Raw genomic sequence first — 25,593 nt, forward strand, 5'->3', positions numbered from 1 at the left:
AAGATGAAAGGAGAAGGGAAATGTAGGCATCTCCATGGGCAATGGCACGGGGATCTTCACCTAACTGGGTAGTCAGAAGTGAGGCTGGAATGTTCTTTTACAGTATCCGTGATCCAAGGGAATTGCAGTGGAGCTGCTGCAGGGTGCGCTCACCTACACATTGGCTGAGGCCTTGCTATTAAGTCTCCCTCAGTAACTGCTGCTAATGGCTTCTGCTTGACTGAGAATCCTGAAGCAGTGTTAACATGAATTGCGAGTTTAGTTGTCTTCAGATGCATCCATTTCCACACAGGAGGTGGTTTCCAGCCGCACTGAGCAGTGCTGTTAAAACCACTGTGAGAATAACAGCTTAGTTCCACTGTTTTAATGTGAGCAGACCTGGAGCCATTCACTTGTCAAGTGAAATTGCAAAGAGATTTGAAAGAACTAATACAACTGCTGATTGCAGAAACAGAGGGGACAGGTTTACCCTAAATTAAGTGAAGCCCTTAAATGAGAGGGTGTTTGTCAAAGGCTAAGTGTTAAAGCAGAAACTTGTACTTCCCTGAGGCTGGTGGCCAGTGCAAAGACTGTCTTGTTTGGTTAATTGGTACTTTCTTGAGTCCTGCTGTGTAGACCTCCTGTACAGTCATTTTGAAGTCTGATCATCTATCAGTGTTCTTAAAGGATTTTTTGAAAACTCATTCTAGGTCACACTTAAGTATAATATAGAGTTCTCAACCCAAGGAAACAGTTGCCTATATGGCTAAGAGCAGCTTAATTAGAAGGTAATTGAATCACAGGAGCATCAGAAATCTGTCTGAAAGGATTTCTTAGACCATCCCATGCTTGTACCTCTTCTCTAGTGCACTGAAAATTTGCTTTTCCTTCTGAGCTATTTCAGATACTACAGACAAGGACTGTCTCTTGCTTTTTGCTCTTTTTAAGTCTTAGTGCTGTAAAATCTCTTTTGGAGGGTGTATCCTGAAGAAATGTGGTCTAATAAATTAATTATGGACTTCACCATGCCAGTGTTTTTGTATAAAGGACATTTGGAGAAAATAAAGGGGGCACCAAACTTCTTTTCAGTGTGATGCTGCTTAGGGTTAAAGTACAAATTGTTAATGCCTGAACATAAATGATCCTTATGTGGTACAGCCTTACCTGGGGGCAGATGTCTCCCCTGAAAGACACTTACTTGTGCCATTCTGGTTCAGTGAAAATCAGAGCTCTTCAGCAAGTCTTAGCTACTTTGCAATGTATTTAGGCAATGTCCTTCTCAAGTATTTTCATCTGTCTAAAACTGAAGGTGTTTTGTGCAGCTGTTGCAGAGTCTTTCCTTGAAATTTCACATGGGAGGTCTTGTGCAGTGTGCGAGTTCCAGAAAGTAAAATTACTTAAGCCAGTCTGTCTTGATTCTTCAGGGTAAGGAAGGAGAAAGATAGATGACTCTTGTCAGATTTTCAGTATTCTGATATAATTCTGAAATACCCTTTCAAAGAGAGCTTTAGTAACACTAAGAAACAGTTCTCAAAAAAAGAAGTTATTTTAATCTGTAATGGCCCACCATCATCAATGCAGAGAACCTGAAAGGGCTGGATGAGCTGGACAATGATGCAGATGATGGATGGGCAGGTAAAGTGCCTTCATGCTTGAGCTTTGTGCAGTTGTGAAACTTCTGTTGGTGTAAATGATGACACAATGGATCCTTCTGATCCTTCCATCACTTTGTGCTCAAGGAAGCGGATCTGAAGACTCCTAAAATCTGAAAACACCAAGCACAGCAGGAGGGATAGCACTGTGGGTGTTGGGAAGGAGAGTTAGTCCTGCCTTTTCAGTCATGGCATTCAGTATCCAATGTACAGTACAATAATGCTTGTAATTTCCTTTTTTTCAGTGTTATCTTGCCAACAGATTTAAGAGAATTGCTGTGTTTCGTGTTCCAGTCACTGGCAGATCTTTAGAATTGACAGAGAACTGTTGTTCTGGGGTGACTGATGACTCAGCAAGACAATTTGCCAGTGACTAGAAATGAACCTGGCCTCATCTGGCCAGTGATCTTCATCTTGAAAATGCTGCAGCAGGGAGGAGAGCATAGAACATCTATCCTTACCTGTGGCGTTTCACTGATATATCGAAAGAAATTTTAACAATAGACTTCTCTGGCAGAGCGAGGTCTGAGCAAAAAGAGTCTGAATAGAAATGTCAAATATTTGATAGCAGGGTATCATTTATGAGAGATCTTGCAGAATTCGTATCTCTACCTCTGTCTGACTTCTGTACTTCACAAAAATAATTGGAAGCTGAGAAAGTTCACTGACATTGTTGAATTTAAATGAAGATCCTGAGTGTGGGCGTGCTGGGTGAGGACATGTGTTGTTGTGTTGGTGACAGTGTTTGAGAGTGTTGGGGATGTGAAGTGAGGTGCTGGTACGATAGTAATTTGGGTTTAAATACGCCGGAGGCCTAGATTCCCCGGAAACTCATTTCCAGCGTGATCTCACAAAGGAGTTGAAACAGTGGAAGGATCTTCTCTGATTCCCACACTTATTTGTCTGACAGGTTCAAGGGCCTCAAGCCGACTGTTATCCTTCTCTCCCGAGGAATTTCCGACGCTGAAAGCAGCTGGCGAGCAGGACAAGGTTGGCAAAGAAAAGGGCGCCTTAGATCCGTCGTATGGGCCAGGACCAAGCCTCCGCCCCCAGAGTGAGTGATGGATTGTGTCTGCCTTATCCCAGCTCAGTAATAACCCCATTGACTCTTTTGGGCAGGGGGTGCCAGTTCACAGTAGTACCAAGAACTCCAGCCTTAATTTCCTTTTATCTTCTTAAGAGCTTACACGTGTCAGGCTGCTTAGCAGATGCTCACAGATTGGCAGGTGGTGCTGAGGATCTGTGGTCAAGACAGCCAAGTATGGACTGCCATCTACTATACTGTTTAATGAAAATTGCTGTGGGATGTTGCAAAGCAGGCCCCTTCCCGGGCTGGGGGAGCCCCAGTGAAATTAGTGTGTGGTCTAATGTGGCTCGTCTTTGAGTGTTCTTCCATCTAATTGACCGTAATTCTGCAGGATAAGGACTGTGGAGATGGGGAGCACTTTGGTAGGAGTTCAGGTTTATTGGCAAATAAGGACACCACTGGTGCAGCAATTACTTAGTAACAGCTGCTGCTGCTCGTCTCTTAAGAAAATAAACACAGTTGGAAATTTTTCTTGGTCCTTGATATTTTTCTACAACCTCGGAGTAATTAGGGCTTGACCAGAGTACTCGAGGTTTCCAGACTCTATGGCGAGTGGCTGCCTGCATTTACAAATATTAACACAATGATTACCTCTTCTCCAGATGTCACCAGTTGGAGGGAGGGCGGTGGGAGGAACGTCACCTCTGCCACATCTCTGACCGCCTCCCCTGCTGAGCTGGGCAGCAAGACCTCCAGCACTGGAGACGGGGCCCCCTCCTCGGCCAGCGCCAGCGACCCCAAGGAGCCGTCTCTGCGCCCAGCTCAGCCCGTCCGCAAAGGGGCCTCGCAGTTCATGGGAAACGTCTACCAGCCACCCACCTACCATGACATGCTACCTGCTTTTGTGAGTGATCCTGTGTCCACACCTTTGGGATGTCCTTCATTCTGGAGGACATTCTCGTTGTAGTCGGCTGAGACGTGTTTGCTGGACTCTCAGTTGGTTTCCAGGACTTGCTCAGGGATCCTTCTCTTGACATGTAGCACAGCCTTGCTCGGCTCAAAGAGAAGTTGTCCCTTTCCCTCTGGAGAAGGAACTATTAGCATGTGGCCTGTGGGGCAGCCAGATGTGAAATATTTGTTTCCCCTTCGTGCATGTTGTAACCTAATATGGGTAAACCTTCCTATGGCCAGGAGAAAAACCAGGCTGTTCTGATTTGCCTCATTCCAGATGTGTCCACAGCAGCCATCCGAGACCCCTGCATCGTTGGACCGAGGGTCTTTCCCTGTTCCTCAGCTTCGGCTTGAGCCCCGGGTACCTTTCAGACAATTCCAGATGAATGACCAGGATGGGTAAGGCTGCCATCGCTTTCCCAGTTGAGAGGCAGGTTCAGGGTGTGACATGAGCCTTAAACTAGGCAAGAGTTCACACAATGCATGTGTGAAGCAGCGGGCACCAAAGGGGAAACCTGTTTTTTACCCAAAGCAGCAGTGCTTTTCTCCAGCTACAACAGCAGCTGAAATGTTGCAAGGCTGTGAGCATTGTGTGTCTGAAGAGCAGGTGGACATGGAAATTGGTGTGTGATCCTGGACTGGAGGGGTTTCAGCTCTCATCTGTTAGTTCTAGGAAGTAGGTACCAGGTAGACAGGGGAAAGAAAGGGCTGGACAGGGAAACTCAAATGAATTGTATATAAGTGTGTAGTAGAAAAGGACCAATCCAATGTTACAAACTCAGCTCTGCATTCTTTGATTCTCTTTTTGCTGTTTCTGACCAACTCTGTGTTTTCCTGTAGAAAAGAGAACAGGCTCAGCCTGTCTCGCCCAACACGCCCAGTTCGGCAGCAGCTGGAGCGAGTGCCCCGGCCCACCATCATCAATGCAGAGAACCTGAAAGGGCTGGATGAGCTGGACAATGATGCAGATGATGGATGGGCAGGTAAAGTGCCTTCATGCTTGAGCTTTGTGCAGCTGTGAAATTTCTTTTGGTGTAAATGATGACACAATGGATCCTTCCGATCCTTCCATCACTTTGTGCTCAAGGAAGCGGATCTGAAGACTCCTAAAATCTGAAAACACCAAGCACAGCAGGAGGATGTGGGTGTTGGGAAGGAGAGTTAGTCCTTTAGAGTAATGCCTTTCCAGTCATGGCATTCAGTATCTAAATGCACACAGTCTGGCTTGGTGACTGTCTCCTCATTTGCAGCCCCTCAATCCCAGGCTGTTTGCTGCTCCTCCTCTGGGACTAGCCCAGCTGTTCAGTAGTGTGTCCACACTGCTCACATCATTTTTTGCCTGATGTAGTTGAAGTTGTCCCTGCTCATGGAGGGAAGTTGGTAGATGACATTAAAGATCCCTCCCAACCCAAGTCATTCTGTGATTTCCAGGACCAGTGCTGGACATTTGGCTTTGCACGTAGTTCATGTCAAGCCTGTGTATCGTGTAATTTAGTGCTAAAGAGAGGCTATAAGCCTTATCAGGAGAAGGGAGCTGTTTCTTTCCTCTCATAAATCCATTCTCCCTTGCTGCCTTTGTAGGCATTCATGATGAAGTAGATTACTCTGAGAAACTTAAATTTAGTGAAGATGAAGAAGAGGAAGAAACTCTTAAAGATGGACGACAGAAGTGGTAAGAAGTCACTCTATTTGCACCTACAGTTGTTTCAGTAAAAGTGAGCAATAATACCAAGATCTTTAAAAACTTGTTCTAAATGTGGAGTCTTGATCCCTCTGATTTGTTGCTGTGGCTTTGTTGATTTTGCTGGGCAGTGTTTGTGTGGTCTTCAAGGATACATGTAAGTCTATCAGCTGACTGCCAGTTTACCAGGCTTTTTTCCTCCTCTTTTCTCACCTTTATCCTGCTGCACAGTAATGCAGTTGATCCTTATGGACCTTAAGAGAAGCACATCACTTGTTCTGGTGGTTTTTTGTAATCTTTCCTTTTCATTAGAGTCAGTTGCCTTTGCCCACTTGATCAGGCTAAATGTGCTTTTTAAGACAAGTAGCAAATGCAATAATAAAGCTGTTTATGTGACAGGAACAGCTGGGATCCCAGAAGGCAGCGACAGTTGTCCCTGAGCTCTGCAGACAGTGCAGATGCCAAGCACACCTTGGAGGAAGGAAAGAATTGGAATGATTCAGTTGGCTTGTCCCGGCCAGTCCGGAAAACGCAGGATTCACAGCAGCCTCCGAGGAAGGTGAATGGCTGGAGCTCTGCCTCAGAATACCAGGTAGGTTGAGCTCGTGTGGGTGAGCTGGAAGCCCATCACTGTCCTTCAGAGGCCAGTTTGACATTTTATTGGAAATAGGATGCTGATGAATTTCTCTGTTCTTAGTTTATATCCACCTGGAGAGAAATCTTATCTGCATAGCACTTCCACTAGGGAAAAGAATTGAAGCTGGTCCAGAACAGTGGGGTTGTCAGTGAGAAAATGGAGTTACTGAACCAAATAACAATAATTCTTCCCAGTAATGGGGATCTCTGCTTGAGGATAGAGAGGAGGGAGTCAGAAGGGAATATCAGCATGGGATGCAGATCTCAAGATAGAGGAGCTGATTGGGTCATGCTGATGGAGGAATGTTTTTTCTCTGGCAGAAGCCCACGCTGGGAAGTGTTCTCAGACAGCAGTCCCTCGAGGATAAAGAAGAAAAGGTGCCTGTGAGACAGAAGTTTGTGCACTCTGAGATCTCTGAGGCTGTCGAGAGAGCCAGGAGGCGACGGGAGGAGGAGGAGCGGCGAGCCAGGGAGGAGCGCCTGGCAGCCTGTGCTGCAAAGCTCAAGCAACTTGATCAGAAATGCAAACTGGCTCAGAAGAGCGGGGAGACACAGAAACACACAGAGAATGAAGATGTGAGACCTCCCAGCACAGAGAAAAACACTACACAAGAGAACGGCCATGCTTTGCGTAAAGGTACAGGAGCACTGCCTGCCTCACCCTGTAAAAATGCTTTTTTTGCCATTGTGCTGATCTCTTACCTGGAGTGGGGGAGTTCCTGGGAGGGAGTGTTCAGAGGGTTCTTCAGCTGCCTTTGAGAGATCAGCTGCTGCTTGTATTCTGCAGACTATTTTGCCTTGTTGACAAAGGTTGATGAAATTAAAAAAAAGGTATTAAAATAATTGCAAACCTCTTTAGTTGCCTTTATCTGTGCTCAGTGAGCTGTGCTAGCAGAGGCTGTGTTGGAGTGGGCCTCCTGGGCTTCTCATGATTGGATGATAATATTAAGAGCTCATGGCCATAGATCAGAAAACCAGTAAGTGCTGGCAGGTTTAAGGACTAGTAGGGGAAAAGGACTTTCTCCCCAGTGCTTAAGCAGAGGGCTGATAGCAAAGGAGGATCTCAGAATTTATCTTTAAAACAAGGTGGTAGGGGTGTCAAGGTAAAGGATGTGCCATATATGGATGTAGTAAGGTTCAGCCTTGTATCGCAGTCAGGACATGCCCACACCTGTGGATGTTGTGTGGTGATGGTGCACTCCCAGCTCTGTCATGAGCAGGCTCTTAAGGGCTTGTTTTCTTCTCTGCAGCAACCCCTGAGTTCCACACTCAGGATGCCTCTGTTGGCTACCTGGAAGAGGAGAGTCCTGCTCCAGCAGCAGCAGCCCAAAGCAGCAGTGAGGAGGAGCTCAGAGAAGCTCCCTCACCTGCACAAGAATTCAACAAATACCAGAAGTCTCTTCCCCCACGATTTCAGAGGCAGCAGCAGCAGCAACAGCAGCAGGTAAATGGCTCACAACCCATTTTCTGGACCCCTACTAAACCTCTGTGTTTGCTCAGTTCTTAACACCATCAGTCTTTGTGTTGGGAGGAGATAAATGGGTTTTACCTTGGCCTTTTTCAGTATTTTTGATCATGGAAATATCCTGTCTGATTGGGTAAAAAGGCTCTGTATGGGCTACATGAATTTTCCTTGCACCCTGCGATGCTGGAGCTGTTGTGGGTAGGGCTCAGCCAGGTTTGTCACTTGCCTGTCAGAAATGTTGACTTGTCTTGCATTATTGTCTGGGCATCTCTTGACAGTGGGAACTCTTAGGAGTGTGTGGTTTGTGGCAGAGCTCTGTTTTGCCGATGTGCATGATGAGCAGGAGAATCTGGGGATGTTCCCACATCCAAAACCATGAGTGGCTGTTTTGCTGCTTGTGTAGGCCCAGCCTAGGGAAGCTTCTGTTTCTTGGGCTGGCTTTCAACCTGATGAACATCTCTGCTGACTCTCTGGCACAAGATGAGCTGCTGTTCTTCAGCACTGCTGCAGTGCCTCAGTACACAGGGCAAGGGAAGGGAAAACCCTCGGGGTTCAGCTGCTTCCATTTCACTCAGCACTTGCTGTGTCCTTACCATTGTAGGTGTGGGCACCCATTTGCTTGCCAGGGGCAAAGTATGCTTAGGTTGGCAAGTTGCTTCTGGACTGGGAAGGAGTTCTGGAGTGGCACATTTCTCATTCCACCTCCTGCCTTTGCAGAGGGCTGGTCCTTTGCACTGCTCTCATCTAATACCTACTCGGGTTTTTTTCTGTGAGGCTCTTTCAGATCATTGTTTTCTTTGTGCCATAAAAATGTTTGGTCTTAAGTGTTTAATTTTTGTTGCATTGAAAACTCTTCTGGAGCACTGAGACATCAGCTGTACTGCTTTGTGCATCTTGGCTCTTGCCTGACCTTTCAGTGCTGTATGTGCCATACGTGCTGCACAGCTCTGCTGCCAGATGCAGTGAGCCTCTGTAGGGCAGCAGAGCCAAACCAGGGGACAGAGTATTCAGGCTTCAGATAATGTGAAGTTAATTGCCATTCTTCATAAAATAACCACTTGAAATGGGATATAATCAACGCTGCTGCAGATCTTAGCGAAGAGCTCACAATTGGCTTTTGCTCAGTAATTGCTCTTTTATGGATGTTCCCTGTGCTCGTTGCTCGGCAGTTGACATTTTCATGATTCAGATGTACAGCAGCAAATGCTGCTTAATGTTACTCTTGAAAAGAGATGCTCTTAAACTAAAAAGAATTGGATGTCTTTGCTGTCCTGCTAATAATACCACAGGTCATTGCTACTGGAAGAACATGAAGTTTTATTTTCTCTTATCCTCTGTGATGTTAGTGTGTATGAGGCAGTGCATGTTTTGGCTGGCTTGTATTGCTGCTTTGGTAGCTCCATGAAAAGAATAAAATGGAAAAGTGTTGGTACTGGGAAGGAAATATTTTCTTCAAGGTACCAGAGGACTAGATAATGTAGATATAATCTGCATTTATCAGAGCCTTCCTTGCTGTAATGTCGTGTCAGATTCAGATTTAAAGGTGTCTCTTCTGCTCTGCAGTTGGGGATTGGCTTTTTTAATAAACAGTTACAGTATTTGATACTCTTGTAAGCGTAGTAAAAAAGTACGGTGGCACGTTTGACAAGTAAGTAGATGCATTTCATGTTAATTGGAGCTGTTTAGTATTTGAAAGCTTTCTTCAGTACACAAAACTCCCTTCAAATACATATTCTTTTTGGACCTTCAGCAAAAGTTAAATGTCAAATCAAATTAACATCATGACAGTCCTCAGCTAAGGGCAGGTAGACTTGGCCGTGTGGGAGATGGGGAAACAAACTCCAAGTGCCAGCCTGTCTCTGAAGGATGCCCAGGAAACACTGTAAAATATTAATAGCTCCCCTTATGTGGTTTAGGTTGTTTTTATCTAATCTGTTAAGATAACAGGGGTGGGACTAATATAGATGCACACTAAATAAATGAGAAAAGCATTTCCTGGAAAATGCAACATCTTATAAAATATTTGGTTCCAGTTCTGAAGTGGCATTTGACAGGAAGCTGTCCTATATTCGTAGGAGTGTTGAGAAGATGCAAACTGTAGTCTTGAAGCTGATCCCTTGTGTTTGGCCACATAGCCTGGCCCACAGTGGTGTGTGAGTCTGGCTGCTCTGGTATTTACAGAATAACTGCCACATTCCAGCTGGTAGTGTATTACTCCTCTTTGCTCCACCCTCCCATCTGATTAGGGGTTGAGCCTTTGATGAATGGCATGTGTTTTCCTTTGGCTGACCAGTACGTCAGTGTGATTCCTGGCACCACAACCATGTCCAATGGCCCACCGTGTTCCCTGCAGGAGCAGCTGTACAAGATGCAGCACTGGCAGCAGCAGGTCTATCCTCCCCCATCCCACTCCCACCCCCAGCGGACGTTCTACCCGCCGCACCCGCAGATGCTCGGCTTCGATCCCCGCTGGATGATGATGCCCTCCTACATGGACCCTCGCATGGCCCAGAGCCGCACCCCCGTGGACTTCTACCCTTCAGCCCTTCACCCTTCAGGTGAGGTTTCATCAGTGTTTGTCTTGGCTGTTAAGTTGGTTCTTGCCTGGAAATTTGCTGTGTGTCTTAACGTCTGTCCAGACTTTGCGTTCTGGCTGGCGTCCCTTCTCTGGGGATGAGAAAGCTGGTTGCAGTGGGAAGTGGTGGGAGACTGGGAGAGAGGACATGTGAACATGTGTCTATCCATTCTCTGGGAGACCTTCCCTGACTGCTCTGTGACCTTAGTGGGTGTGACTGAACTTGCCCCTTGGAGGAAAGGGTAGCAGATCCACTGATCTTGCCTGTTGGAGGAGAAGGATGAGTTTTGGAGTTACTGTAATCGCGTGAAATCCTAATAGACCCCCTTAAGGAAATGTGATGGAGAAACCCTGTAGTCCCTGAACTGTGTGCACTTTGCACCTTCCTGTCTTGTTACTAATCTTCAGAGGTGTGAGTGTAAACATCAGGATATATAAATCATTCTCTGGAGTTTGTGGATTGCTTGATTCCAAGCCAGTGATGCTGTGTAGTGTCTGTGTGGGCTGGGCTCTGAGAGCTGTGTCATCTTGTGTATCACTCCAGGTGTATTTCCCAGCTGTGCATTTTCCAAGCACAGGCTTCCCTTTACAAGAGAGGTTTCTATGGCTGCAGTCGCCTGCTGCCCGAGAAGGAAGGGGAGTCAAGCTAGGCGATTGTTAAATTCTTCTTGTCTGTGAAATTCTAGTGCTAATGGCATGAACTCTGTTGTGAACAGGAATTATGAAGCCCATGATTCAGCAGGACTCCATTGGTGGAAGCAGCTGTCGGTCTGAGGATCAGAGCTGTCAGGCAGGGCAGGCAGAGAGGAAAACTGCTGCCTTGGATCCTGTGCCAGTGTGGGGCCAGGACAGCTACACATCCCTGCAGAGCAAAGGGTACTCCCTGTCACATCAAAAACAGGCTGACAACATGAGCATGGAGGGGCTGCATGCCAGGTGAGTGCAGAATTGCCCTGTCCTCATTCATGCTGGGATGGGAGGTGCTGCTGTAAGCCAGGTGTGAAAAGCAGGTGTAGAGCTGGCCTGAAAGATGTCTGTGAACAGGCCTGGGTACTGATCTGGGAGCACCCTTACACTCTAGAGTGTTTTAGCTGTGAAGGTGTTTGCAGACTTAGCTGTTCAGAAGTTCTCTATCTGACCAGCCTGGAGCCTGTTTAGAGGGAGAGGGGGACTTGTCACCTACGTGGGAAGGTACAAAAAACAATGAGTCAAAAATTCTTGCTAGTTTGACTCCTACTTTTTTTGGGCATTCTAAAACCAATTCTCTGTTTTCAGATCTCCAGATCATTGGAGGTTAAATCTTTTAAGTTTGCTGCCTATTATAGGAACTGTTTTCTCTATCATGAGTTGATTTAACAAACCAGGCAGTACAGCCTGAGGGTCCACAGCAGCTCTGCCCTACGTTTTGGTATTTATAGGTTCATTGCCTCATGATTTAGCATAAACCTCAGTTTATTTCTTTTCACCTCTTGTATCCAGCCTGGGCACCTGGAGATGTGCTGTGCTCTGCATTACCTGATTTTCCTTTGTTTGTTGTTTGTTTTGTTCTCAGAAATGAAAGTTACTCTGCTTCTGGAAGGCCGGAGAGTCTGAGTACTCAGCGAGATCTCTTTGAGGAAAGAGGGGAGGAGTATTTGAATGCTTTTGACAAGAAGGCCCAAGCAGACTTTGACAGCTGCCTGTCTTCTCAGAGGATAGGCCAGGATCTCTTGTTCCAGCATCAGGAGAGTGTGCAGGAAGCCTGTCCTGCTGGCAGCCGCCATGTGAACCTGAGGTGTTCACCCCTTGAGCCTGATTTTATCCAAGCAGAGAAGAAGCCTGAATATAATGGTTGGGATATCAGCCACCATCAGAAACCTGCTGCAGAGACAGCAGCAGAAGTAGCTGAAGAAGTTTCCCGGGATGAGCAGTCATTCAGTGCAGACCCATGGAAGAAAGAAGGAGCCACTACCAAGCAGGCCACTGAAGAGACAGCAGAGTGGGCTCCTGAGAGCCGCAACACCAGCGGGCAGCACCAGGAGCAAATGGCCAGGACACGGCGGTCGGGCCCCATTAAAAAACCAGTCCTGAAAGCCCTCAAGGTGGAAGAGAAGGAGAAGGAGATGGAGAAGATTAAACTGGAGGGAGAGGACAGCTCGCGCCCGCTGAAGGAGAAGACAGCTGTTCAGAAGGTCGAAAATGAGTCAGATGACTCCGCTCCCTTGCTGAACTCCACGCGTTACCTGCTGGATGACAAAGGTTCTTCCCAAACCAGCCTTGCACGAGAGGCTGAGAAATCCCAAGAGGAAGAAGAGGAGGAGGAGGAGGAAGAGAAGCCAGAAAGAACCTGGGAGAGCAAATTATCCAGAGAGAGCAGCGATCTCCCTCCCACTAAGAGAAACAACTGGATCTTCATTGATGAGGAGCAAGCCTTTGGTGGGAGAGGTCAAGGGCGTGGGCGAGGGAGAGGCTTCCGAGAGTTCACTTTCAGAGGCCGAGGCACGGTTGTGAGCAGCAGAGGGGTCTACAACAACAACAACCAGAGGAGCAGCCGGGGCAGAGGCCTTCGTGAGTTCAACCAGCCGGAGGACTTCCCTAGAGGCAAACCAAGGCGCCGGATTGCCAGCGAGACACACAGTGAAGGGTCAGAGTACGAGGAGCTCCCCAAGCGTCGCCGGCAGAGGGGCTCGGAGAACAGCAACGAAGGCTCCGTGCTGGACAGGGAGGACAGTGATTTGAAAAAGGGAGACTTCAAAGAGTCTTGGAGGTCCAACAAAATATATTCAGATGATCACAACAGCCTGGATCCTAAGAGGGCTCCAAGAGCCTTTGGGCGATCACTGCCACCAAGACTGAGCAACTCTGGCTATGGGCGAAGGGGGTTCATGGGTAAGGAGCCCAGCCAGTGGCAAGGCAGGAGTGGGGGAGGAGGGTGGCAGGAGTACAGCCACACCTCTCCATCAGACACTTTTGGGAGCAGGCAGCAGTCTGACAGGGACTACATTCAGGATTCTTACAAACACACGGATTCCTTCTCCAGCCGGGTTTTTGATGAGAGTCATCTGGATGACAAAAGGCACTTTTTCCAGGAGGATTACTCAGCGGATCAGGAGAACATAGAGAACAGGCCCTTCAGGAGGCGACGTCCCCCTCGCCAGGACAAGCCCCCACGGTTCAGGCGCCTCAGGCAGGAGAGGGAATCCGTTGGGCAGTGGAACCCTGAGGAGGGAGGCCCTAATCTGCTGCCCAGCCAGTGGCCAGGCAGGCCCAAGCTGGGCACTGCAGAGAAGAGCAGCATCTCGGGCAGACGCTCTCCTGAACTGTCCTACCAGAACTCTTCAGACCATGCCAATGAGGAGTGGGAGACAGCATCTGAGAGCAGTGACTTCAGTGAGCGGCGGGAGAGAAGAGATGGAGTTCCAGAGAGTGAGAGCCAGCTGGAAGGTGGCCTTGGCACTGGGAGCTTGGGAGAGAAGAGGGAACTGGCAAAGAGGAGCTTCTCAAGCCAGAGGCCGCTGGTGGACAGGCAGAGCCGCAAGGCTGAGCCAGCAGGGTTTGCAGAGCAGTCCGTCAGGACTGGTGTGGGAGCAGCTTCCAGATATGAGAGCCAGCAGAATGGAACCCTGATAAAGAGCAAAAGGTAAGCTTGTTTTCCGATCTGTGATATATGCAGAAATTGAAGGAGTGGATATACACCCCATGCATTTTCTTCTTGTCACTTTTATTCGCATTCTTCTGACAAAACTTAATCCTTTCCCTTCTTTCCGCATAGGTCTCCAGAAGAAGGAGGAGGCCTTGGCAACACCAGTGGTGGGAGCAGCCACTCCATTTATAGCTTGGATAGGGCCTCCCACGTGAACTCGGAGAGTGCTGAGGGGCCAGGTAAAAAGCCAGAGAAGGAGCACAAATCCACTGCACAAAGAGCAAGTGAGAAGGGAGAAGCCTTGTCACAGTTTGAACTGAGTTATGGAAGTGAGTGTCCTGATTCATTTGTTTCTTTAAGTGGATAACATATTATGGCTGACTTCAAGCCAGACTGATTCAATCCAGTGTAATTTTTTATATCAGGTTAGGGGCTTTTTTCCCATTAATTTACTAAAACAAGAAAGTTCTTGTGTATCTAAATAGAAATACATGAAGGTAAAATTGTTGTTAAATTTTAAACACAGACTTCTCAGCCAGATCTGGCAGTGTCTCTGATGTTTCTTCTATAGAAAGTTTGTGTTTAAGGAGTACATTTCTGTATTTCTCTATAAGAGGCTAATGTATTTTTAGGCTTGAAATTTATGTTGAGTGAAGGAAGTTGAGAGAGCATCCAGAGTGGGGAATTTGAGGCTAAGTTAATGACAGGGAGGCAAGAAATGAGTATCTCTGAAAAGAGAATTACCTGAGTTATCACACAGCTCCCATTCCCAAGCCCCCTAGCTGAAGTGTGCTCATCTTGAAACAGAGGAGACAGCAAAGTCTGCAAGATAAAGTGACTGGTAGATGTCAGCCGACTGTATGATTTTGTTTTCAAAATATAGCTGCAATGTTGCTAGGTGAACTTACTGTGGCATGCATCCTCTTTGGAGCACAGTATTTAAATTACTGCAGTTACAAAGTTTTATATGCACACACATGTGCACTGTATTCTCCCCTGTGTGCTTTGTTCAGGTACCATCATTGATAATCGGGTCTCAGGCACAGCAGAAGAGAATGAAGTTGGTTCCATGGCAGGGGAAGGCTTCATTGAGGTTCTTACTAAAAAGCAGCGTCGTTTGCTGGAAGAGGAGCGAAGGAAGAAGGAACAGGCTGCTCAGGTGAGGAATGGGAGGCAGAAAAGTTGGGCCTGTTACGTGGTTTGGATTGCAGTCAGAGAAACAGGGCCCCAGAAAGTGTTGGTATGAACAGAAAAACATACAGTTGACAGTGCTAAACTAGTACTGATCCTATATTGGGCCCCAGAAACTTACTTAGGGCTGCTGGTCTGAAAAGAAGAGTTTGATTTCTGACTATTCTTGGCTTGCAGCAGAATTGTTAATTGGGAGTTAAGTTTCTAGAGTGGTCTTCGTCCAAAGCAACTTGGCTCTCTTAAGCCAGATGCTGTCTTTAGTTGGTGGGATATTGGGCAGCAGGAGCAGTGGACGACTTTGCACTCTGACTGTGTTGTTGCCAGAAGAAAATCTCACACTGCAAAAGACAGCTCTTTCCACTCCTGTTAGACTGGGGGAACCTCCCAGTGTGACACCTGTGCCTTTCCTGTCACAGGCACCAGCCAAGGCCCGCGTCCTTCAGTCGCGCATTCCACCGCGCTTTGCTAAGAAGCAGAACAGCCTGTGCTTGGAGCAGAGTGATGTAACCGTGTCTGGAAACAGCCTGGGCACAGAGATCTGGGAGAGCAACAGCCCAGGTAGGCTTGGGTCTGTTTGTTCCAGAGGGTTTCACAGAGCTGGAGTCCTCTGGGGTGTGCAGCAAGGATGGGATCCATGGTTCAGAGGAGACAACCCTCTCCTGTTTGATGCTGGGAGAGAGAGGGGAGGTGGCAGACATGGAGTAGCCTCTGTTCTAAGCTCTGCTGTTCGGCCATCCTGCTCCTGTTGCTGGCCATGTCAGTCTCCTAATCTGTTTCTTGAGTCTTTGTTGCACGTCAAGATCCTACTACACAGCATTTTATAGCTGGTTGGGCTGGATCTGCTTGAGACTTTTTCTTATTTTGCTTTCCTGCATTTTTTCATCTCTAGCCCTGAACAGCTAGTGCCTTCCTTGTTTCTCTCTGACCTGTCTTTATCCTGTTATGTTCCCTAAGAAATCTCCCTGTTCTCTGCTGCCATTCCTCATACCCTGTGTTCTCTGCTGTATCATGTCCCAGATGTCTGGGCAACACTTAACTTTCTGAGGTGGTGAAAATACCCTTTCTCATGTCTAGAAATGGAAGGTTGATGGTGTAATGTGTACAGAGTGTGCTCATAGCTGTGTTTCAAGCAGCTGAACCCTGCCCTCCATTCTCTTCCAGCACTTTCCGTTCAGTCTCCTGGCAGTGATTCCTGGAGCAAGCCTGTAAATGCCTTTAATGGTACTGAGTCTAGCACTGAGGTAAGTGGCACCTGAGGTGCCCTTCAGCTATTGTGTGTATAAAGTATTAATGCAGGTGGCTTTTATGCTTCTCATTGCTCCATCTGTGCTTAGTGACTCTCAGCTCTGCTTGTGCCATTTTAAACTGTCTTTTTGCAGTTTTAATTTGAGCTTGACGCTGTTCAAATCTTGACCTAGAGAGCCAAGCACTGCTTGGTGTTGTGTATGGGTATAAATCTGGAGTAACTGTGTGATAGAGCTATTCCAGGGTTATGCTCATCACTGGGTGCAGACTGTGGTCAAGGAGGATGGAATCCCATAGGTCCTGTTTGTGCCTTGTGCCTGTGAGCAGTGTGTAGCTGTAGCCTTAACACAGGGAGGGCAGAGAAGTTCCTAAACGGTTCACCTTTGGAAACCAAGAGTTCAAATTTGGTTTGGGTCATATGTGGAGTGAGTTTGGCAATCTCAGCCTAGTTGTTCTGTGGGACACATTTCCTTACATTTCTGGAGCCATGGTCTGGTTGGTGCCTCAGTTCACCTGTCTCAGGGCTGTGTAGAGCTGAAGGAGCAGCCAAGGGGCGCTGCAGGTCAGGCCCAACTCGTTTGCAGTTAACCAGGATGATGATTTGAAAAAGGAACGTGGTCTTGCTGTTTTCTGGGATGTTTTTTCCTCGGTGGTGCTGGGTCGGAGTCCGGGGCTTTAACACATTTCGTGCTTTGCATAGCAGGGATTTAAAGGCAGCCAGGGGGATAGTGGCATTGACTTGAGCGCGGAGTCTCGGGAATCCTCCGCGACCTCCTCTCAGCGCAGTTCTCCATATGGCACCCTCAAACCAGAGGAGATGAATGGGGCTGGCCTGGTGGACCCAAAGCCTGACTGCCAGAAGGAGCAAGTGCAGAAGCAAACTGATAAAAAGGTAATCTGGATTCGCAGCCAAGCCAGAGCGCAGAGTGAGAGACCTTGTGAAGTGGTTGTGTTGTTCTTGATAGCGTTTTTAAGGCTTGAGGTTGGGTTATTCGGTCTTTGTGTCTCAGCCTCTCTGCTTTCCTGTTAAGGATTCAGATCAAGGCTCAGGACAGAACAAGGAACACAAGCCTGGACCAATCGGCAACGAGCGCTCCCTGAAAAACAGAAAGGGTTCGGAGGGAACGGAACGGCTGGAAGGGAATATTCCCCCTGTTAATGGGGTGGAAATTCACGTGGATTCTGTACTTCCTGTGCCACCCATTGAATTTGGAGTAAATCCTAAAGTGAGGATTGAATTTAATTTTATCTTCTTGGTGATTTGATCTTGTTGAGACATGAAAGGTGATTTGAGGCAGAAGGGTTATTTAGAGGAAGCTTCCAGCTGTAGGTTTGCCTTAGATTTCATTACTGATACAGACCAGGTACTCAGGATGTCCTGGCAAACATGTAGTATCTGCTTGGAAATACTGTCCCAAGGACCAGCTGGGGTGGTAACAGAGGTGAGGGACAAAATCACTGCCAAGCTTTTGTATGCCTCTGGGGGTTGCCTGCTGCTGAGTGCTGAGAAGTGTTTTCTGTTTCCAGCAAGGCTTACTGAGATCAGTCTTTAGTTTGTAGTGTCATAATGCAGGCTAGAGTCATTAACCATGAAAAGCAGAGGAGTGGCTTGTGGACCTGGATTTGAATTTTATGTGTTTTGATTTTTCAGGACTCTGACTTCAGTTTGCCACCTGGTTCTGCCTCTGGCACTGCAGCTAACCCTGTCACCAAATTGCAGGATGCCTTGGCCAGTAATGTAAGTTTTTTTTTTTTCTTCTGACATTGATTCATTGGAGATACTCCGTAGGTAAACCTCAGATGCTTCCAAAGAGAGCAAGCATTTTTGCATCTGATTTCACATTTCATGCTTAGGCAGCACTTGTCACCGAAATCCAAAATGGAGTCTCAAGACACCTTGGCAAAATGAGTGTCACAGACTCAGAAGTGATGTTGAGAGCAACTTCATTATCATTGTGATCTGTGTAAAGCCATCTCTGAGATGACCAGTCTCTTCCCCTGAGACACACAAGTGTTGGTCGGGGCCATGATGCAGATAGTGACATGTTTAGACCCAGACTGCCCAGCTTAGCTTCTTCAGAAGGTTTCATCTGCCATAGCAAGGCAGAGAACTGTAACATGGTGATCAGGCCTTTTTGGAGGTTTCCCAGCTTATTCCAGCCATCTGGGTATTTCATTACTCTGTGTGAAAGAGTAAGCACACTGAAAGCTGAGCTGGTAGCTCAGCTGTAGACAGCAGTGTGAGACACACATAAAGCTGCTTTTGAAATGTCTTCAAGTTTGTGGGCTGTATGGTTTTGATTTTGGAGATTTGTCTCAAAGGGTGTTTCAGAAACAGGTTTTGTCTGAAACTTAGGTAGTTTCTAAATATGGGACAGGAAGGAGAACTCTTCTGCAAATGGAAGTTACTGGATCAAATTGATGTTTAAGTGAAAGCTGCTATAGTTCAGCATAGAGGGGTGTCTTTGCACAAAACCAAAGCTTCCTTTATTGCAAGACCAGAGTGGATTGAACGCGGTACTTGGCTCCTGCAGTATCACTGGGGACTAAATTCTTTGACATGCAGTTACGGGAGCTGCCCAGCTGAACCTCTGTCAGCCTTGGTGGCTCATAACATTCTCCTAAGAGTTCACAAATACTCACCTTTCATGACTCTCCCCTCAGGCAGGGTTAACACAGTCCATTCCCATCCTGCGAAGGGATCATCACCTCCAGCGCTGCATCGGCCTGAACCCCATGTCCTTCCCCACTGCAGACCTTACTCTTAAGGTAAGGAAGCTGAAGGTGTGGGTACCATGTCTCTGTGGGCAGAGTAGTGAGGGTGGGGAGGTCTTTCCCAGAGTATTTTGTTAGGTGTTGCTAAACTTTAATTGGCTTCTGTGAAAGTTGTGTATATGTGCTGTTCAACATGAGCGCAGGTGTGTGTTTTAAGTCCTGAATGCAGGAAGTCTTTGCCAATTTTAGAACCAGTGCAACAGAGCTTTCCTATTTCAGTACTGGGTAAGGTGGCTGCTCAGGGATCCTGGGAAACCTGGTGGTATAGAGAGGGAAAAACCAAGCAAAACCCACCCAAGTGTACAAACAACAACAAAGAAACCCAAACAAAAACCACCTCTACCCCAAGCCAGAGAAGCTCAGCAAATATCAAGGGGGTTGAGTATTTGTGAAGGATTCTTGTCCATTACAAATTGTTGTAGAACCCCCTAACCTCAGACTTGCCAGTTTTCCACTATGCCTAAAGTGAATTGGAGTTCATAGGACACAGATGAGCGACTGTAGGCTTTGGTAATGTCCTCTCCATTTGAACTGTCTGTAGTTATTGTTCTTTGTTTCCATAGATGGAGTCTGCTCGTAAAGCTTGGGAAAACTCTCCAAGTTTACCAGAACAGAACTCCCCAGGAGGTGCAGGCTCAGGCATCCAGCCTCCTTCCAGTGTTGGAGCTTCCAATGGTGTCAGCTACAGCTCTTTTGGTGGAGTTTCTATGCCTCCTATGCCTGTGGCGTCTGTAGCACCTTCTGCATCTATTCCAGGTACCTGCAAACTGCAGCAGCATTTGCACTGGCTGATTGTTATCTGGGAGTCATCCTCTGGTTCTAGTAGATGAGAGTATGGTGAGAAGAGCTTCTGTGTAGAGTAACTGGCAGGCTGGTGTTTGACAGATTGTTAACAACTCAGGCAAGACAGAGGGACTGTCTCCCCACTTTGAAGAATGTGACTGGTGAAAGCTTAATACAAAGACAGCTTTCCCTGTGTAGTGGCGAGTCTCTGATGTCTCAACAGATCTTGCTTACCCTTTACTGTGTGTCCAGTAGAATAGAAGGGAAGAGACCTATGGCTGAGAGGCTTCAACAGTCCCAGTATCATTATCAGCCATTCCCCTGCTTGTTTTGCCATTGAAGTCACGGGTTCTAAGCACCTTTTGCTTATAGCAAAACAGCAACTGGCTTATAGCTCACAGAACTCTGGCAGGGGGGGGGAAGGTGTTTCTGTCTTTTAGTTAAAAGTCATGTTAGTGTGTGTAATTAGGGAGAGCATCTGGAAAGAGAAAATGTACTGGGATTTTCTCCAGGGGATGGCTCCTGGGTCTCAAAGGGCTTCTCATGTATGTACTGTCTTTCTCATGTCTCAGTTCAAGAACAGAGTAGAATGTGTAGTGACTCTCTTATTAGCTTCCACTTGGTAAACAGATTGTTCCAAGTCAGGTGATTTCCTTCCTCACCCACCCTAATCTTGCTGCTTAATCCTGTGGTTCAGATCTGCACAAAAGCACAGGAGTGGCTCAGCAGTTACTAATTGGTGCCACCCTTGGGGTGAACATGGCTTTTAGATCTCATGTGTCAAGGCCTTAAATACCGTGTTTGCTGTTTCCATCCCTCATAGCTCAAAGATGAGATGATTGCAGAGCAGATTTCTAGCATTTAGTTCAGATTACAGGTTGCCAACTTCTGAACTACTAGTGTCTGACTCTTTTGTGGAGGTGGGAAACCTGGGTTTACATTTAGCCTCTTACAGAAAGGTATGATTAGTTCTCAGCAATCCTGCTACTGCTGATGTTGGTATGGGGATTTAGGAGCTTTACAGACTCTCCTGAATGGGTCTCTATGTTTGTGTCAACTCTGCAGTCTACTGTGCCTGTATCTCCCCTGTACCTTGAATTTACAGCCTGCCTTTTCTGATGTGCAGGTAACCATATTCCACCCCTGTATCTGGATGGCCACGTGTTTGCAAGTCAGCCCCGCCTGGTTCCTCAGACGATACCTCAGCAGCAAAGCTACCAACAGGTAAGGGAGCAATGCAGCTTGCGAGTGGTATTTCAAGGATTCTTCACAATGGCAATTAAGAAATGAGGAGTAATTTTTCACTTTCATAGCCCAGAGGAACTTAGATATGGTTCTCTTTGGGTTCCTTGAATGCTGCTTCCCAGTGGGTGGCAGAGGTTAGTGAAACCGAGGGGAGGGAATTGAGTTCTTCCCTGTCTGTACCAGTGCCCTTGGACTGGGTTTAACTGAAGCAGATGCTGAGGCCTGTGTGATTATAATATGATTTTCGGTAAATTCCCTAGCCAGTCATCATTACAATAACAATGAGTAACTTCACTAGTAAATAGGATGTTGATAGGGCTGGGGAGAGCTTTTTCAAACTAGAGTACAGGCAGGTGAGAGCTGGGATTGTCACTGCCTGCTCTGTGTGAGGAGCACATTGGTTCCCTCATGTCCATCAAATGCCTCTTGCAGGCATCAGCCTCTGGGTGCCTGTGCAGTGTGTTCCCTGGCAGTGCTGCTGTTCTGGGGAATGATGCAGGGCTGGGTAAAGGCCCAGTGTAGATAATTGTCACTGCAGATTGACTCATGCAGGAAACTGATGGGTTTTTAATAGCCTTGGAGAGTTTCTGGCTCCTCTTGTACCTCTCTTGATGCTTTGTCCATCATAAGCGACTAACTTGGTTTCTTTTGCCAGCCTTAGATTGGTTTATTTATTCATTCATTCTAAAGTGTTGATAGAACTTCCCAAATTGTACCTCTCAGTCATATTAATTTCTTCTGCAGGCTGCTGCTGCTCAACAGATTCCCATTTCCCTCCACACATCCTTACAGGCCCAAGCTCAGCTTGGACTGAGGGGTGGGCTGCCAGTTTCCCAGTCCCAGGAGATGTACAGCTCCATACAGCCCTTCAGGTAACTGCTTCCTGTTTTCCTTTTCTTGTGGCTTGCTCTCTTATGTTTCTGATGTCTGTGTACATTGATGAGATACCCCACACTAATCTTCCTTTGTTCAAATGCTGTTTCCTTACCCTAGTAACACTGCCACTGTAGGGAGCCTGAGAGTGAAAAATCTGAAGTAGCACTTAGTGCCTCAAAAACCTAAACACTGAGGTTTAAAAAAATCCCTTTTTATTTGCTAGAGCTGTTGCAATCTTTAACTTCTGATTTTTTCCTTTGCAAAATTGCTGCAGTCTTTAGGTAACCTGAAACTTCCCTTAAATGCTAATCCACAAGTTGTTGTGTGGGATATTGAAACATGAATATTAGATACTACACAGTGTTCTTCTGTTGAATATTCTGGCAACACAAGGATGTGGTTGTAAAAGCTTAAGAGTGGAAGTAAAATATCCTGGTAACTAAAATGGAAAGTGGCATCACAGCTTATTTCTAAGCTGTCGTTTTAGTTGTCTGAGAACTGATGGCAGGCCAGATACAGTTTGGCAGGGTGTGTTTGTACAGTCTCCAAAGGTTTTGTGCTTAATGACTGAAGCATGTTTTTTTCCTGCAGGTCTCAGGTGTACATGCACCCCAGTCTGTCCCAGCCCAGCACCATGGTCCTGACAGGAGGCACTGCTCTGAAGCCTCCCTATTCCGCCTTCCCAGGCATGCAGCCCTTGGAGGTGGTGAAAACCCAGTCTGGGTCCCCCTATCAGCCCATGAATGGAAGCCAGGCACTGGTTTATGAGGGGCAAATAAACCAGGCTGGTATGGGAGCCTCCCAGATGATGGACTCTCAGCTCACACAGGTTAGGAGCAGGACTGGCGAGCCACTCCTTTGGTCCAGGCTAATTCACAGCCACTTGTTTCTGAGAATGGGTTGTAACATGTCTGTCTGAACTAAACTCTGTAAAGAGGCGGAAGATTTCCCCAAGACACTGTTCTGTGAACCATGGTTTCACATATGCAGCACCTTATTTAATGAGATGGTTGCTAATACCTTGTCTGTCCCTGCTGAGACGTCACTTGGAAGTCAAACCTTCCAGTGCTGCATGCATAGGAGGCCATGATGCAATGGTTGTCCTAAAAGCACCTCTTCTGAGAGCCAAATCCCAGTCATCTCTCCCATCACCTCAGCTTCCAGGGCAACTAGGAACTTGTATTAAAGGCTCATCCGTCTTCTCAGTTCATTTGTCGTCCAACTCTTATTTACAACTTCAGCTGATCCGTTTGGCAGAATCATAACAGGAATTTCAATGTGTGAAAATGTTTTAATAAAGCATGGTTCACATAAAAAACATTGAATCTACTGTGAGCATAGCTGTGTTTGTGGGCATGTGCTCTGGTTCTCTGGAGAAATTTGATAATTTTATTAAACTCATCTTACGTTTATCTTGTGCAACTTGTTAAGGTTTATTTTTTGTTTCAGAGGGATTTTTGTGTTGTGACTGACGTAAAGAGTTAACCCTGAAAGTAACTTAGGTGAGGAAAATACAGAGAACACTGGCAAACTAAGTATTTGAAGAAATGCTTTGTCCATCATAAGCGACTAACTTGGTTTCTTTTGCCAGCCTTAGATTGGTTTATTTATTTATTCATTCTAAAGTGTTGATAGAACCTCCCAAATCCAGCAACTTTGAGCAAATCAGAGGGAACAGGACGTGCGTCATTCCCAAGCTGCAATATTTTTTGTAATTGCTCTTAATTATGTTCGTCATTGGTTTGAAGCTCACTGTGAAACGTGGAGCTGATGTCCCCATCACTTTCTCTGGAGGTCCAGTCCTCAGTGTGTTTTGATGTAAGAGTTTAGGAGATTTTCAAAGGTGAAAACAAAGCACCTGACACTGCACTGTCTGACGCTGCCATTGTATGAAGGGAAAGCAGACGCATGAAGTGACCATGAGGAAGACTGGGAAACTGAGCTCTAGGAATGGAGAAAGCCCCCAGCCACGGGCAGCTAGGTTAACTTGATCGCATGTTAAAAACCCAGCTGATAAGGTGTTGGCAGCACTGCCAGAACATCCAGTTCAGTGTGAAAGTCCCTCTGTTACAGTCATTTGCATTTGTTCCATGCCAGACTGCACTGTTCGGGAGCTTCCTTTTGGCAAGGCTGTGCTTTCAGGGTATCGGGAGGCAGCATGTCAAACACGAGACTGTTACTGCCATTAAGGTAACTACATGTCCTTGTCACACAGCTGACAATGCCTGTGCCTGGCTCCCAGCTGCCTCTGCCCCGCTACGGCTCTGGCCAGCAGCCCCTGCTTCTGCCACAGTCCATCCAGCTTCCTCAGGGGCAAAACCTGCCTGTAGGAGCTCCCCGAAGAATCCTCCCTCCTGGATCCCAGCCTTCTGTTCTTGCTGCCAGCAGGGAGGTAAGGATTAACTCCTGGTGCTGCTCATGGCATTCAGTGACCCCTCCTGCGTTGAAGTTTGACTCCTTGCTTGTTAAAGGGGAGAATAGCTTGTTTGGGATCCTTAAATATCCAAGCCAAGGATTGCTGTTAAAATGAAGGAACCCTTTTCCCCTCATCTCCAAAGTGCAAGCCAGCAGTTTTCAGGTTTTGCTGCTGGTCATCATTCTGTTTCCAGGGAGCCACATCCTGCCTTGATCAAGTTTGGAGTCTCCAGTTTTATTACATGTTTACACAGGTTTCCCCAGAGTGCTTGAGGGGTGGTGAGCTCCAGACACAGTTGGAATACTGCCCAGATATTTCACTCTGTTGTGAAGCTTGTCCATTTGAGTAGGTATATTAATGTCATGTCTGGTTTGATGGATTCATATCATAAGTTTGTCTTACTATAGGGGAGAGAGAGCACAGCAATTAACTTCCAGGTTCTGTACTTGCTTGTGCTGCTGGCTTGGTGATTTAAAAGAAACAGATTATTTCACTTACAAGCCTCACTTTCCTCACCTGAAAAATATTTCTTCTTTTAATGGGCATGATGGGGAGAAGGGCAAAGATTTTGGCTTAAGTGTATATATGAAGTAGTGAGTGTTCTGTGAATGCAAAGATGATACTATCTCTCCCTCATTTTCCTCTGTAGTCCTCCCAGATGGAAATGAAAGGGTTTCATTTCTCCGATGGTAAACAGAGCATGTCCTCCGGAGGGTCTGTACCGTCCCCACACGCGTACAGGTGAGGCATTCACAGAATTTGGGCTCCTTAGGATGGGAGAGAAACATCATGGTGCATCCATCATCCCTGCACAAGATCCACCTGGGTTTTCATGTCTAGAACGCGCTCGCTTCAGTCCAAATACATCTAAATGCATGGTCATGGCTTTCATTTTGGGTGTGGGCCAGTGTGTATCTGACTTGGTGCTTTGTGGGAAGTGCATGAAGTTACTGAGTCTCAAAGACAGGTTGGAATTGGTGTATGCTTTTGTTCCTTTTGAAGGTGGGACGTCTGAGGATCACTGAAAAAATATGATCCTGAAGATGGGAGTGCTCATGTCTAGACACATCAGCTCTTTGAGGCTTTTGGGACGCTAACTTTTTTTTTTTTTTCCTAACTGACCTGTGTGTTGTTGTTTGGAGCTCACTGATCTGCACAGCACAGATGTGTGCCCTGTCTATTGCTGCTTTGCTGTCTTTATTTCTTTCACACATGAATAAGGCTCTCATTCCATTGTAGAATTTACTCCATGAATGTTGTCGACTCTTCGATTTCCAGGCCTAGCTCTGCCAGCCCCAGCGGGAAGCCGTCGGGACCAGCAGTGAGCATGGGCTCTGTGCAAGGACACTACGTACAACAGGTAGTGTACCTGAGTTCTTTGTGCAGCCCCAAAATAATCTGCTCTTCTACACTGTTGTGCTTGTGCCTTGGGCTGCAGAGGAAAGGCCTGTGTAACTGAAGCTCCATATGGGAG

The 25,593-nt window shown here is 46.8% G+C and overlaps 1 protein-coding gene and 1 non-coding gene across 7 annotated transcripts in view; both read left to right on the forward strand.

Annotated features, from left to right (window-relative positions):
* Window positions 1-25,593, forward strand: part of PRRC2B (proline rich coiled-coil 2B) — a 47,096-nt gene that overhangs the window by 16,415 nt on the left and 5,088 nt on the right. For 2 of the 6 annotated variants that reach the window (XM_066201418.1, XM_066201419.1), the window contains exons 6-31: window positions 2,542-2,685; window positions 3,321-3,562; window positions 3,887-4,008; window positions 4,450-4,592; window positions 5,191-5,281; window positions 5,690-5,882; window positions 6,248-6,563; window positions 7,177-7,370; window positions 9,745-9,949; window positions 10,683-10,902; window positions 11,519-13,585; window positions 13,718-13,917; window positions 14,602-14,747; window positions 15,196-15,337; window positions 15,941-16,020; window positions 16,725-16,916; window positions 17,056-17,250; window positions 17,676-17,762; window positions 18,689-18,793; window positions 19,363-19,555; window positions 20,709-20,806; window positions 21,572-21,699; window positions 22,295-22,532; window positions 23,919-24,095; window positions 24,769-24,860; window positions 25,359-25,479. In XM_066201418.1, the coding sequence (XP_066057515.1) occupies window positions 2,542-2,685; window positions 3,321-3,562; window positions 3,887-4,008; window positions 4,450-4,592; window positions 5,191-5,281; window positions 5,690-5,882; window positions 6,248-6,563; window positions 7,177-7,370; window positions 9,745-9,949; window positions 10,683-10,902; window positions 11,519-13,585; window positions 13,718-13,917; window positions 14,602-14,747; window positions 15,196-15,337; window positions 15,941-16,020; window positions 16,725-16,916; window positions 17,056-17,250; window positions 17,676-17,762; window positions 18,689-18,793; window positions 19,363-19,555; window positions 20,709-20,806; window positions 21,572-21,699; window positions 22,295-22,532; window positions 23,919-24,095; window positions 24,769-24,860; window positions 25,359-25,479 (6,131 nt within the window). Of the gene's footprint in view, window positions 1-2,541; window positions 2,686-3,320; window positions 3,563-3,886; window positions 4,009-4,449; window positions 4,593-5,190; window positions 5,282-5,689; window positions 5,883-6,247; window positions 6,564-7,176; window positions 7,371-9,744; window positions 9,950-10,682; window positions 10,903-11,518; window positions 13,586-13,717; window positions 13,918-14,601; window positions 14,748-15,195; window positions 15,338-15,940; window positions 16,021-16,724; window positions 16,917-17,055; window positions 17,251-17,675; window positions 17,763-18,688; window positions 18,794-19,362; window positions 19,556-20,708; window positions 20,807-21,571; window positions 21,700-22,294; window positions 22,533-23,918; window positions 24,096-24,372; window positions 24,465-24,768; window positions 24,861-25,358; window positions 25,480-25,593 lie in introns of those variants that run through there. The other 4 variants (XR_010723536.1, XR_010723537.1, XM_066201421.1 and 1 more) reach the window with 4 other exon arrangements.
* LOC136299731 (small nucleolar RNA SNORD62) lies at window positions 19,788-19,868 on the forward strand. The gene has a single exon (XR_010723566.1). It is a non-coding gene; the product is annotated as a small nucleolar RNA SNORD62 (small nucleolar RNA).

This window comes from Chamaea fasciata, unplaced genomic scaffold (assembly GCF_029207755.1).
Source record: "Chamaea fasciata isolate MVZ Bird 193981 ecotype frontalis unplaced genomic scaffold, bChaFas1.0.hap1 SCAF_20, whole genome shotgun sequence".
NCBI classification, from domain to species: domain Eukaryota; kingdom Metazoa; phylum Chordata; class Aves; order Passeriformes; family Sylviidae; genus Chamaea; species Chamaea fasciata.